We start from the raw sequence: 14,590 nt of genomic DNA, 5'->3' as shown, positions 1-14,590 counted from the left end.
GACCGGAACCTCCTGCTCGGTTATCCAATAGGAAGGCGGCAGACGCCGAAAAGGTTGGCCTCGAATCATCTGTTGACCAATGGGATTGAGAGTTTTCCGCCCGCAGTGCTACATGACTCCGCCCCCGGCTTCCATTTCTGAACCGAAGGGACGCCGCCGCTCGCGAAGAGTCCTCGCCTTTTTTTTTTATATACACATTTAAGTAAATAAACTCGGTTCTCTGTCGTTAACTAGGACCACTGTCTAAAGGTAGCGAGTGACATAGTAGTCCCCGTTAATCGCGGTACGCTGTTTTGAGTAGTGGCTAGGTGTGAAGCGAGCGTTTTATTCCCCATTTTAACTTTACTAAGCGGCGTTTTCCGCCGTTTTTTTTTTTTCTCCTCCTCCTCCTCCTCCTCCTCCTCCCGCCGCCCCGCTCACTCACTCTCCCCCCTCGTGTGTGAGTCGGGGCCTGCAACGTTGGTTTGGCCACGAGGCACGTCGGTACAGCTGGAACAGGGCGATGGCGGAGTTCGGTAACGGACTGGCGGAGGAATCCCTACTAGATTCAGACCCCGGACATCCCGAGCTGGAAGACCCGGGTGTCGGTGACGAAGAACCGGGGTTAGAAGAAGGAGAGGCCGCAATTGAAGACCCGGTGAGTGAAGGACATTGTTTCGGCAGAGAGAGCCGCGTGTATGTGTCGAGACGACGTTGCGACCGCATCGGAATAGTGAAAGCGGCCCAACGATGTGTTTTAGTTTGTTTGTTTGGTTTTTTTTTGTTGTTTTTTTTTGTTTTTTTTCCCCGCCTCACAAATTGTGGGTCACATGCCGTGTTGCGTTACTGCTATCGCCCGGTCGATATTAACCGCCATTGTGGTTCACGCAGTGCAGTAGAAATGGGTGGTGACATGCGTGGTTGCCGGCAGCCATCTTGGCGCAACGGAGACGCCAGTTTCTCTGCGCCAGGGAGCAGCTCGAGCCGTTGGTAGGGGGGGAGGGAGGGAGGGAGGGGAGGGAGAGAGGGGGGGGGGATCCTTGTCGCAAAAAAAATGCGAGACTGAGATGCAGGAGACAGTGAGGGGCGAGGGGAGGACAGGCCGCCGCCATTAGCCGCCGCTGTGCGAGTCTACCTCCTTTTTTAAAGAAGGCGACCTGCTGACGGTAATGACATCTTTTTATTCCCTTTATCATCACACGGGCTGCTGCTGCATGTGAGGCGCCGGTGTGTGTTATAGTGTGTGTTATAGTGTGTGTTATAGTGTGTGTTGTGTGTGTGTGTGTGTGCGCACATGCAAAATGACCGAGAGGCAGCAGGCTAACGTTAGCGTATCGGGAACACCAGCATCAAGTGCTGCAGATAAAATAAACCGTGATCACCAGTCACGAAATTTAAAAAAAAATAAAATAAAATGCTGCATTTGTACCAGAAAGCTGCTTGAGGCCCGACGACCATCAGCCTGGTCGCTGTCTTTTATTACCATGTGGTAACAGGACGTCGACTGGCTAACGAGCTAGCAGGTTTTTTTTTTTTTTTTTAAACAAAGCTCGGGTGGAGGTGGCGGACATGCACCTGTGACCATCTTTGTTTCACTTTGGGTCGTAAACGTGCATTAGATGTATCCGTGAACGATGGCCGCGGCATCGGTCGGCCCGGTGGTCGTCGTCGTCCACCACCCGCACACCTAGTGCTCATTCCGGGATGTCTACCCGGCACGTCCAGGTGGGTTTTTGCGGTCGTCGAGGCGGTGAGAGCCCGGCATGCAAACGGAGAGGAGGTTTGGGGCTGCGGTATTTGAGGGGCTGGGTTTGCATCCTTCACTGTTTTTTTTTTTTTTTTTTTTTTTTTTTTTTTTTGCTAGAGCAAGGAGAATGAGAGAAGGGAGGGGAGGGAAAGAGCTTGCACTAAATATGCGACAAAAAAAAAAACTAGGAGCCACAACGTGTCAGCGATGGATGGTTTATTTCAACAACTCTGCTTTGAATGTGGATTACTCCTTTATAATATCTATGATCTCGATGTATGGAGCTAAGTGGTTGTTGATATGTAATGTTGGGTTATCAGTCACATAGATACTAGGGGACTGATTTTTTATTTTTGTTATATATATATATATATATATATATATATATATATATATATATATATATATAAAATTCTGTTATCATCATGTGCATTATGTCACTGCAGTTTTATCTCCCAGTGAGAAGATGTGAATTTAAAACGATCCGAGCGTGTCGCCACATCCAGTTGTACAAAGAGCTTTTCCATTATACATCCTGTCAGCGTCGGCAGTAGCCCTGGATGGAGCTGGAGTGACTCCCACTGTGCTGCAGTGCACCACTGTCAAACAGGAGGGTCCGCTCCCACGTGAGGGCACAGCCATCCCAGTGCTCAACGTGAAAATATTTAATTATTTTTTTATTATTATTTTTTTTTGGCAGCTTTTCTTTTGTAGGTTTCTACCTTTTTGATCTGAGCTCAGATCTCATCGTCATCACTTCTTCCAATAATGTTTCCAAGACACTCTGTTGAGACGCAATTGTGTTGGTGGTATCAAATACATCTCTTGCTGATTAGTTTGCTAATTATATATCCAGTGTGTCCACTGTCAAAATAAAATCACAAATTCCCTATATCAAGTGCACGAGGCCAAAGTGACGCCTTCAAATTATGTGATCTCAGACAGAATTGTTTGTATTTATCACAGAGAAAAATAAGCTTGTTTGAACATGATATAAAGTGAATGTTTTGGTAAGATTAGCTTTGTGTTTGTTTACTGTGGCTTTACACTCATCAAGAAGTGACAGGATAAATTAACACTGAGCATGTTATAATTCATAACTTTTACACATTATGGAATGAATACTGCTCAAGCAAGCCATAAGCCCAATGGTGCTATTTTTTAATAGCTTTAAGTTCAGCTATCAAGTAGTAGGAGGCGGCTACTGCCAAATTTAGGCTCGACGGTAGAAAAGAAATGTAAATGTGGAGGGTGAGAGCGAGTGTAACCATAGTGAAAGTGCAGGACCAGACAGACGGTACATTTTTAGATCGATGTAGTTCCGGTTTATGCCTTTTTTTTTCTTTTCGGTTTGTATAAAAAAACCAAGGTGCATACTTGCCTCCTATTAGATTGAGGTCATGGTTTGATGACGGCACCATCACAAGTCGAGCGTATCCTCGCTACTGTACTATGTTCCCTCATGTGCACTTGTTACTGTGGTTATGACCAGGACTACGTTTGTTATTGATTTAATAGCTGGTTCATCTCTTAGGAGCATACCTTAACAGTAATTCACAGTGGATGGTTGATTATGGTTCTTGTGACTCGTGTTTTAGTGAGCGGTACACATGATGGACTGACAGATCTAACTGGGATTTGTGTGTGTGTGTTGCAGGAGCTGGAGGCAATCAAAGCCCGGGTGAGAGAGATGGAGGAAGAGGCAGAGAAGCTGAAGGAGCTACAGAACGAGGTGGAGAAACAGATGAATCTCAGCCCCCCACCAGGTGCGTTTGGGTGTTGTTGTTTTTTTCCTTTTTCAGTAGACCAGTTCTTTCTCTCCATCTGTTCACATTTTCTGTCTTGTTCTACTGTCAAATCACCCACTGACAGAAGAACCTCCTAAATAATATTAAAATAAATCATCTTCTGCTTGTTTTTGCTCTTTGAAAAAAAAAAAGAAGAAAGAAACTCACACTGTAAATCTTTTAACATCATTCAACCAGGTCCTACAAACCAACTTTAAAATGTAGATTCAAATATGGTACAGTTTAATGCATGGTTATAACATTGGTACAATGGTGGAATTATTAGTATAAAGACTCACGCTGTCCAATAGTTATTATTTGTATTGTATGCATTAAAGGCGATTAGAGTCAGAAAGTTGCTTCAAAAGTTAGTTTAATGCTGAAATACATCATCTCATTCAATAACTGGTGCACGAGTTTGTTTTTCAAAGCATGTTTGTTTTCCAATTTAACAATAGTGACTACATTTATCCAAAAATAGTTTGAAAGGTTTATTACTTAACCTTCAATTCACAAACCAAGTTATATTTTATAAAAAATTTAAAAAAAATTATTCAGACTTTAATAATAAACAGATTGAAAGGGGGGATGTTAATCAGCTAAACAATAATACAGCAAAAATACAACACAAAGAGAATGACTATAATCATGACATAATTAGTTATGCATTGCTCAAGAAATACTCACCACAACTTTTCAGTCACTGTTTCTGGTGTATCAACTTAAGTGATGAAATTACATGTTGCCTTTTGATGGAAAAAAGGATTTGTCTCTTCCTCTTGTTTTGCATTGTGGCTCCGGAAAGTCTCTTCTGTTTTCTCTCTTATTTACAAGTGATTCCGTTTTGTTTTACTTCCCACATCTAATTGATGACTCCCCTGTGTCCTTATCTTATGACCTACAACCAACTCAGTATTACCATACAAAGGGAATGGGGGTTACTGTCAACGGTTTGTCACACTGTATAAAAGCTGCCCTACGGAGGAGTGACGTGGAGCATTGCTGGACATCCTTCTTTGAGAGTACATGTATTTGCTCCTTCTTGCAAGAATAAATGTCCGATACGTTTGATTTTGAACCAAGCCACTGAGTAATTTTTCTAACACCTTTATATCTGTATTTGATACACCAACTCAGCCTTTCTGGTAGTTCCACAGACAATATTATATATGTGTATATATTTCACAATAGTTAAAGAGACCGCTGTTGTAAACATTTTGGGTTGAAATGAAATATCTAGTTGCTCATGTCGAGCTGTCTCGCTCTCTTCTGTGCAGTCGGCCCCGTCATCATGTCCATCGAGGAAAAGATGGAGGCAGATGGAAGATCTATTTATGTCGGAAATGTGAGTAACTATCTCTTTGTTGTCTCGCACTGATGCTATTTTGGCCACATTGTTTTTTGATGCTTATTGCCGTGTTTGAGATGACATCACACAATTAAGCTATGGGGGGGGGGGGGGGGGGGAATAAAGTTTTGCCACTGATTCATAATGTACAGGGTCTGTTTGAAAACCCTCTTGATATTTTTTGTATGTTTTATTGATTTGAGCAGTCAGTTGATTTCTTCTTTTTGAGTCCATCCAGGGTTGGGTACTCAACTTTTTTTTTTTTTTAATGTTTTTCTGGCCTACAACTAAATTGGTTCTGAAGTGTCTAACATAAAAAAAAAATAACACATTTTGATACCAACGCTGTAAGGACACCAACAATATTTCATTTTAAAATGTATTCGTTTTGCTTTGTTTACACAGAAGTAAATCTGATTGGTGTCAGTGACCCGCAGCACTAAACAGTAGCCTCTGCTTGGGTAGCCCGCCCACATAGATAAAGTCACTCGGTTTCAGCTTATGTAGTTAAAATCTTACAGAACACCTTATTTTACTCTTTTCAACTAATGTCTGGCCTCGTATCTATCTGAGCTGAGGTAACATCAAGAGGCAGGCTAGTAACTAGCACTTCTGATAGCGTGTGAAGCTTTTATGGTACATCTTTTAATTGTAGCTGCAAAAAATAACCTGGCTTACGCTCTCTCCTTCTAACCTGTATGAAACTAAGATTTGTAACTTAATATTTAATGTCATTTTCTGAAAGTGGGTTTTATAACATTGATATTGAAAAAAAAAAATAAAAAGTTCTGGTATTGTAAGTCCAGGTATCGCTACTGGTCTGACCGACACCCAGCCTGAAGTCCATCGATTAGCTTCATCTTTTTACCTTCGGGCTGTTCTGGGACAAATACTTGATTGTGTTTAGGTTTTTATAATTCCAGGACTTTTACTGTGTTTGTTTTTAAGTATTTCCTCTCAGATTACTCCAGAAACTCTTAACATTAGTGATTTAATTACTTCGTTCAGCTTGTTGTCTTGCTGGAAAATCAGTCCCAACTGCAGTGTTGGGTGCTTTCTTTTTGTCACTCTGCCAAAATGTTGGTGAGACAACACTTGTTCTGTACAGAGCGTCTCCCACCTGTTGCTCCATCGGTCTTTCGTTGACCTCCCTCGGTGGCGCCCTTCTTACGCACACTTCTTAGGACGGCCTGTTTATAAGACTGAATATAAGTTGTCCTATATTCTTCCCATTTTGTAAGATTTTATTTACTAATATGTGATGAATATATAATGTTTCTTCACATTTACATTTCTTTATCTTTATAATGAGGTTTTGGGGGAAATGTAACTCTTTGACCTCCCAGATCCAGTAGACTTGACTTTCAACCTGATTCTGTGTCAGATCATAGCTATATACTGCGATTGCTTGTTGTAAAAACTCTTAAGGGAGTTACATATTTATTTATATACATTTCTCTTGCTCTTTTTAATTTTTTTTTTCCTTTCTTGTGCACATGCTCATGTGTGGGTGATGCAGCTGTCTTGATGTTTAACCTTCTTTACTCTAATTTCTCAGGTGGACTACGGTGCCACGGCAGAAGAGCTTGAGGCTCATTTTCATGGCTGCGGTTCAGTAAACAGAGTCACCATCCTCTGTGACAAATACACAGGGCATCCCAAGGGGTAAGAACCAATATAATGTTGCACCTTTTCACCATGCAGTGGTTGAATGAATGTAGAGGGGTGAATGACAGGTTATCATCATCTTGGCAAATATATAATGAATATATACTTGAAATAGGTGTATGGGCTGATTTAATTAAGAATTTACAGAAACGACGGAGTCCTCCCGAAGTTCCACTCGTGCTGGATGGTTGAAATGTGATTTGCTGATGTTTTAAAAAAAGCCAGGCCTCGTAGTTATAGTTGCCAGATACGGACCGCTGTCAAACATGTCAAACTCGTGGCACTTTTCCCGTTTCAGCAAACAGGAAAAGTTTATCTTCTCTATGAAAGTTGCATTGACTCACCAGAACGGATTTCCACTGTATACAAACTATTCATCTATAGGAAATTTGTTACCAATTATTTATTTGTAATATTTGCATAAAAACTCAAGGTACTGATGCTGCTTTTGGTTTGCATTTGAGTCCTTCTGTAAACGAATGTTGTTGTTTTTTTTTGTTTTTGTTTTTTTCATTTCTGCAGGTTTGCCTATATTGAGTTTGCAGACAAAGAGTCTGTTAGGACAGCCATGGCTTTGGATGAGTCCCTTTTCAGAGGGAGGCAGATAAAGGTAAGAGATTTTCACATTTCAGCTTTTTAAAAACTATTCATATGCTTGAATATAGGGCAGCTGGGTGGTTTTGACATGGAGATCTCAGAAGTCGCAGATCAGTATGGCATGAAAAGTGACACCATTGTGTCGGGAAAGAAGAAAAGGGCAATGTGACCGTTTAATTCTCCCTTAAGAGCAAGCTGAAACAAGATTATCCCTTGTGATCGGAAACTGTAGCTGAATTGTTGGGAATTGTCCAACTTGAATACTGCATTTACAAAATGATCTAAATGGGACCAAAATAATCTGCAACTACCAAAAAAAGCATTCACAAAAGAAGCAGTGTTGGCTAAATTTAGCTGAGGTCTGTGCTTTGGTTGACTAAGGCAAAAACTGCTTTCTTTGTTCCGAGTTGGTTTGGTAGGATTGCCCTGATTGGTTCAGTGGATATCTTGTAAATCCGAGTGTCTTTTATAAAATGGTCCTATAGAAATGTGGTTATCTTGTCTGGCCTTCATTTTTATCTGTAGCCATACGTATGTTGCATTCAAATGAGTCTCTATGGCAGCTTGTTTTAAATGATTATATCTTGTCTGATTGAAGTTTTGCCAATGTTGAGACTGGTGAGTCAAGATAGAAAGGTTTTATTTGTTTTTGTCACTACGACACACGACTGAAGGCCCTGATTTAAAAACATCAACCATAGGAAGTTAAACAGATGTTACATTTCCAAACTAAAAGAAAAGTTTTCTTCTTTTTTTTTTAAATGGGATTTATGTTTTTTCTTTTCCACTAACAATTAATTGGACTGTCAATGGATTTCTTTACATCTAAAAACACAACCATGGACAGTCTGGACTTTGTTGTTTATATGACTGTCCCTTGTCCTGAAGGTGGGCGCTAAGAGAACAAACAGACCAGGCATCAGCACCACAGACCGCGGCTTTCCCCGAGCTCGGTTCCGATCACGGGGAGGAAGTTTCTCATCGCGTGCACGCTACTACAGTGGCTACACACCACCCAGAGGCAGAGGACGGGCCTTCAGGTGAGCTGACGCCGAGACATCTCACTTGTGACACCGGGGGAGAACATATTACCTGCATGCACCGCATCCCAGTCACTGTGGGCACTCAAAGGAAAGGGGGCACAGGACAAACACCAGAAACCACCGCGACCTGCCAGACTTAGAAGCTGCTGCTAAAGATGAAACGTAGGAATTTATTTTTGTTTTCATTACACAAGAGGAATGTAGTGATTTGAGACGGGAGGACAAATGGACTAAAAATGCCCTGTGGTGGCACTTAATGATCTGTCAACGATAGCATTACTATTGTCCCCTCCTTGTATTGTTTTGGCTTTTAGCAATCTGGAAGAAAAGGATGGGGGACGTAACCCTGACGGTGTCCACTCGTTGCACTTTAAAGGACAACGTGCAAAAATGGGTGTAGTGTTACAGCCGTTCAAAATTATTAATATATATTTATTGGTATTAAAATCGTATCTCGTTGTGTTATTCGATTAGATGGCTGTCGTAATTGAGATTGTAGTAGACACACGGGTGCGCACACATGCCGTGCAGCCAGGTCAGAAATCACACCACGCTGGTTGCGGGACAGAGGGCCTCATTGCATGTCGCATCACATGACCATTTCAATGGAGGCAGACCGACTCAGTGCACATCAGTTGGTTCTTCCCAGGCTACACGTGCACTCTGAGTTGGAGCTGTGTCCGTGCCAGTGCAACTCCTGTAAACTGATATGGTAACCGAGAGGAGCCGGTGCAAAGCTGCAGCACCTCCACCTGATGGGTTTCATTTGTTTTGGGCCGTTTTTGGGAGAATGCAAACCATTTTGCGTAGCGGAGAGGGTTGGTCTGTAGCACTGCTTCACTTTACTGTGGCATTTCTCGCGTCAGTGGGTGTTGCTCCATCTCATCAATAGCATGTTCACAACCTGCTGCAAGTGGAAAACCTTGTGATGATTGTGGTGTTTTGATAGACCAATTAAATCCTCAGTAGAGTCTCCCATCACATAGTTAAATGGAGACCCACAGAGAAAGCCTGGTGTTGATCAGTTTTGTGCACTGAGATTCTGGCTGCTCTCTACAGTGTTTGAGGAATCAGCCAGGATCTTTTGATGGGCCTCACCTCAGAGCTCCGCACTGGGACCCTGTGAGTCTTTGTTGTTCAGTTTCTGCTGCAAGGCCACAAGGGCTTTCTCAGCACAAATTTAAAGACACTTTGGACTTATCTTGAAAATAGAGATGCAACATTTGGGGAAATTCAATGATGCAAAACTAATCAGAGGTCGATTTGGCTATGCTTAACATCACCTCCTGTATCTTTTTATATAAGCTGTGGCTAGTTTTTGTAGCCTTGCTTTCTCACTGCCTACAATAAATCTCAAAAGAAACTCCATAGCAGGCCCACGGTGGAGCTCTATCTGTGGAACCATCTTGTTTTTCTTTTGTTGAGCCTGAGAAAGGAGGTGTGGTGCCAAACACGTTGATCAGCATGCCAGCTTCCTCACACATGCACTGGGATAGAAGACCGAGAGATTCTGATTTGATTGCTCCTGCAAAGCATCTGGAGCCTTCAGGCCTTGGCTCTTCCTTAATACTTAATGTTTAACAAAGAACACGTTTCAGAAGAAAGATGCTGCAACAATTCACGAGTTTGCCAAGTTCTTCTGACAAGCCCCAATTTTATCCCGTGTGTTTCTCTTGTTTCATTTTCTGCCCTTGCTGCTGACTCCAGTATTTGTACAATGTTGCAGAGAAGCAGCCCTTAAATAACCAGAAGAAAGGGTTGCATCTCTGTTCACTCCTTTGTGTGAGAAAGTGTCTGAACCTCAAGGTCAGAATCTCTCTAATCAGTGCGTGTACTTACTAGAGCCACTCCCACACATACCAAGAAACCCTAACCCTGCCAGTTCACTCACTGGGATTTGGCCCGCGTTGCAGGACAAGGCACACAAAGACTTTGGGAGGAGCTGAGGGAGTTCTGATGTTTAATCAAGTCTCCAGGAGTCTGAAGTGGTGGTAGCAGCGGGCAGTTTGCTGTGCAAACGAGCCTATAAGCAGGCTGCCTTTTAAAAGCTTTAAATGTTTTTTGTTGGTTTGGGTTTGAAGGTGAAGACCCATTTAAAGTTGTGTCTGTTTGATGTGAGAGGATGGTGAAGGCAAAATACAGTGACTTAATCTCTGCTAAATTCATATATTAGCAGTCTGATGTTTTAAAGATGTTGCTCGCATTCAGACCGATGATTTCTGTGGTTTCCTTTTTAGTAAATTGGTTGTAGGGATTGTCCTCATAATTATAGAAACCGCCCTCTTGGGTGTTACTGATAACTGCGTAGAGTAGCCTGCCATTATCCAACAGGGCTGGATAATGTGTACTCATCACCCCACAGAGGATAGCATGTGGAAAGTTGTTCTGGCCTTGATGACTTCTTGCAGAGGAGCAGTCCGGTTGCTACATCAGGAATTCACCGCTGATCTATTTCAGACTTCGCTTCGGTCGAACAGAACCGGGTTGAGATCTGGACTCAGATGTTTCACCGGTGCCTTGTCTTGTTGTGGGGAAATATCCACAGTAAACAAGCAAACAAAACTGCAGTCAGTTCAAAATCTTTGCGTTGACCTGTTGTGAGCTTGGGAAGATTTTACAGTGTTTGGCTGTGACCGTTGAGGCACGGTTCAAGTGACGTGCATGTTCTGATTGGCTTTGTCTTCCAAGACATTTTAACGAGGCCGTGGCAACTGTCCTCTGTGCACGCTGAAGTAAAGGCTCACCTGCCAGAATTTAACCGTATTAAAGGACAGCACAGCCAAACGGCAGCATTTGTCTTGCGCCTAAAAATGCCTGCACCCTGACTGACAGCCAGGGAGCAACGAATCACGGCCTCCACGTTAACATGCACTTGAGAAATTGACCTCAGGCTGCAAAAAAAAAGTATTTCCTCCGGCGTTGCGTCCTCTGACGTCACTGTTGTCGTCTTCCCACGTTGCCACGGTGAAAAGCCAGGATTTTGATGTGAGCCAGAACGTACATGCTGTATCCAGGATGTGGACGAAGCTCTCGTTCCGCTCATGTTGTGTACGTCCCTGCATGTACATGAACCCCCATTCACACAACGCACGCACACCTTCCAGCTCAGTTTCAGCTTCACTCCCAGAAACGAGGGTTCATTACTGCAGCCTGACCTCAGCATCGAGCCCATCAGCCGCTGGACGTTGAGTCCCGGTGTGACCTTTATTTATTTGTGTTTGTTGCCACTGAGCGCTGTGTGAGAAGCGGGAGATGATGTGCGAGAGGCTTGCTGGCTTTTTTTGTCGTCCCCCCTCCCCTCCCCTCCTGTATGTATCAGGTCTCGAGTGTGCAGTTGCCCCCCACCCATCCACCCCCCCAAAAAAAACCCGTCAAATGTGTGTGTGTGTGTGTTTGTGTCTGTGTGCACTGTGTCTTGCTTGGGGGTTTATGTGTGGTGCTGTTTGTCCTCAAGGTCTTTCCCCACAGTGACCCCAGAGGCGGCTCTCGCCCAGAGAGACAGAGAGAGAGAGAGAAAGAGGGAGAGAGAGTGCCTTTGCTGTCCCCTCACACCCACACACTAATCATTTTATCCTAATATCTGGAAATTAAACACTTTTCCTCTCTTGACAAAGCTGCTTTCAGCTTCTTTCACCACTCCCGTCTATTCTTCCACATTGATTTGTTGTAAAGCGAAACCTTTTTTGATCAAAGGCACAATACCTTTAAGATGGTATGTCTATTTGTGAACATTGTCCGAAACATCTTGTTGTTTGATTATTTATTTATATATATAGATTTATACATATATATCAGTATATTCTTTCCCCGTTCAGTTTACTTCTAGGACCCTTTCCTCTGCCCGCAATCATACACATATATATATATATATATATTATTATTATTATTATATCACACCAGGAAATTGGTGTCCGTCTTCTTAAGCCAAACAGAAAAAAACTCACCCTCTTTTTCTCTCTCTTTTCCAGGGGCCGAGGGCGAACAACATCGTGGTATTCCCCTTACTAAACACCCTCCTCCCCTCCCCAATACTCCTTTACTATCAACCCTCTCCCCCTCTCTGTTCCCATAAAAAAAAATGCACACACACTCAATGAAAGAAAGTCCTCCCCTTCCCCAACAATAAAAGAAGAGACCCCCAGAAGAGAGAAAAAAAAAAAAAAAAAAAAGACAAAAAAAAAAAAATAAGCCCGTCTCCTGGACAGAGAGACTGACTGACCGCAGTGTGAGATTGTGTGTGCGCGTGCGTGTGCAGAGGTTGATGCGGTCACCCCTGGTAAGGTATAACGTTGGCCGTTGGGTTGGGTGGGGGGGGATGGGATGGGATGGGATGGGGGGAGAAAACAGTGGCAGTTTTCTTTTTGTTTTTTGTTGGTTTTTGAGGGGGGGGGGCGGTGGGGGCAAAAGGAAAAAAAAAAACAAAAAAAAGAGAGAAGATGATGGTATCTCAGGCTGCAGATGTGTCTCCTTCGGTCTGGCTGTGACCTCCTGCTTTCACACCATCTCCAACACAGCCCACCCACTCACCCTCCACCACCACCCAAAAGAGGAAAATAAAAAAAAACGAAACAAAAAAAAAAACAGTGGGGGGTAGAGAGGGAGGGGGAGGGGGGGACAGCAAGAAGAGAGGGGGGAAAAAAAAAAAAAAAAACTTGTTCATTATTTTTTTTTTGTTTTTGAATGTAACATACATGTGAAACTTCCACTAGCTATTTGTTGTTGAGTTTGTGGTTTGGAGTATATCATTACCCCCCCCCCCCCCCACCCCCCTGACCCCCTCTCAACCCCTCCTGTGTATGCTGTCCCCCCCTCCCTCTCCTCCTCCTCCTCCTCCCTCTGCATTTTTTTTTTTTATAACTCCTGCTTTCTTATCCCACCTCCCTCCTTTTCCTCTTTGGCTCATCCCACCACGGATTGTGTTTATTCGCTGTCCCCTGATCTCGGGACAGTGATGGACCTTCAGTGTTCAGTAGGATTTGTTTTGTTGTTTTTTTTTTAATTTATTTTTTTGTCTAGTGGGGGGAGGGGGGGGGGGGTTGTTTCATTTAGTCCCCACCACACTCATCCACACTCGTCACCTCCAACTCGGGCATGGCAGCAGCTCTTTTTTTTTTTAAATTCTTTCGACAGGCATCAATGTTTTTATTTTTCGTGCAACCCCTCCACCCCACCCCTTTTTTCCTCCTCCTCCCCCCTACCCCCCTTCCCCCCCCCTCCCTCTGTGCACCTTGTCTCCTGTCTCCCCCCCCCCCCCTCCCCTCCCCCCCTCCTCTCTCTGTATATTAGACCACTTCTTGTCGTTTCAGGTTTCAGGACCAGTGGAGGCTGACAACCCCTCCCCAGGTGGCGCCGGCCCCCCCCACTGTCTCCGCAGCATCTCTCTCTCTCTCTGCTCCCGCTATGCACACTCACCCCATCCTGTCGGTGTGGGGAGGCGGGGGAGGGGGGCAGGGCGACCACAGGCCTGCCGCGGGGGGCATTTACTACAACAGCAAACGCTGATGATGCTTTTAGTCCTTTTCACACTTCAAACCTCACGCACACACACACACACACACACATGCACACGCACACACATAGTCAACAAACACACACACCTGTTGAACATACAACACAGCACACTACAGTACAGATGGCACTTAACAGGCAGCCAACACAACACAACACATGATTTCTATACAGAGAGCTGAAGCCAACATAGCTGAGTGGCAGGCAGGCAAGTTTGCGTGAGATTGAGGAAGGCAGGACCAGAGACGAGGGTGTTTTTCGGGGTGGACAGTGCAGGACCTTAAGGTGGCCCCTTTCTCCGACTACGCGCAGTGCAGTCACGGCTTGTCTGAGGAAGGCTGATGAGCTAACAGCATTGATTATTAATTAAAATAAAAGGTGGGCTGGAGCTGTTATTTTAGGGCGGGGAAAGACGGGGGTGGGGTTTGTGTGGAGACATTTTTTCTTTTTGAAAAGGGGGAGTGGGTTTGAACAAATGTTTTCCTTTTTTTATTCTTATTTTTAACCCATGAGTCTGTAATTAGGAAAAAAAAAAAAATAAAGACATTGTGTAAAAATGAGAAGGAGTCTGCGTGAGTTTGTTCCGAGTCATTATTCTGCACTTGTAGTCGGAGACTCGAGAAGTGATCAAGTTGAATATGTACTAAAGTAGAACTTCAAGTATTTGTTCATATTAAATCATTCAGCATCAATAGTCTTGTGATTGAAAAGCATAGCGATTAGAACTAAAAACAAAACCAGGTGGACCTTCTATCCTTCTGATGTTGAATTTTAATCTGAGGATAGTATATGTTAATAATACTTGATTATAAATCGAGCTGTTATTATGACATGTATGAACTTCTCAAATGTACAAGTGTATGATTTGTGCCTATATTTGCTCTCGGGGACATCCTTCTTTAGTGTCCAGCAG

The 14,590-nt window shown here is 43.5% G+C and overlaps 1 protein-coding gene across 3 annotated transcripts; it reads left to right on the top strand.

Moving 5' to 3' along the window:
- The first annotated feature begins 140 nt into the window (after window positions 1–140).
- On the top strand, window positions 141–14,240 carry pabpn1 (poly(A) binding protein, nuclear 1). 3 transcript variants are annotated; one of them, XM_069151432.1, is made up of 7 exons: window positions 141–637; window positions 3,384–3,492; window positions 4,791–4,858; window positions 6,420–6,526; window positions 7,052–7,139; window positions 8,015–8,166; window positions 13,476–14,240. In XM_069151432.1, exons 1-7 carry the CDS (start codon window positions 503–505, stop codon window positions 13,669–13,671), a joined length of 855 nt encoding a protein of 284 aa, XP_069007533.1. In that variant the 5' UTR covers window positions 141–502; the 3' UTR covers window positions 13,672–14,240. The 3 variants fall into 3 exon arrangements, with proteins under 3 accessions (XP_069007533.1, XP_069007534.1, XP_069007535.1); XM_069151433.1 differs by lacking the exon at window positions 13,476–14,240 and adding an exon at window positions 12,138–12,475 and having other exon boundaries at window positions 142–637; XM_069151434.1 differs by lacking the exon at window positions 141–637 and adding an exon at window positions 1,033–1,145.
- Window positions 14,241–14,590: the final 350 nt, after the last annotated feature.

This window comes from Embiotoca jacksoni, unplaced genomic scaffold (assembly GCF_022577435.1).
Source record: "Embiotoca jacksoni isolate LCO1_2020_lvr unplaced genomic scaffold, fEmbJac1.0.p SCAF_17, whole genome shotgun sequence".
NCBI classification, from domain to species: domain Eukaryota; kingdom Metazoa; phylum Chordata; class Actinopteri; family Embiotocidae; genus Embiotoca; species Embiotoca jacksoni.
This window is presented reverse-complemented; position numbering and strand designations above follow the sequence as displayed.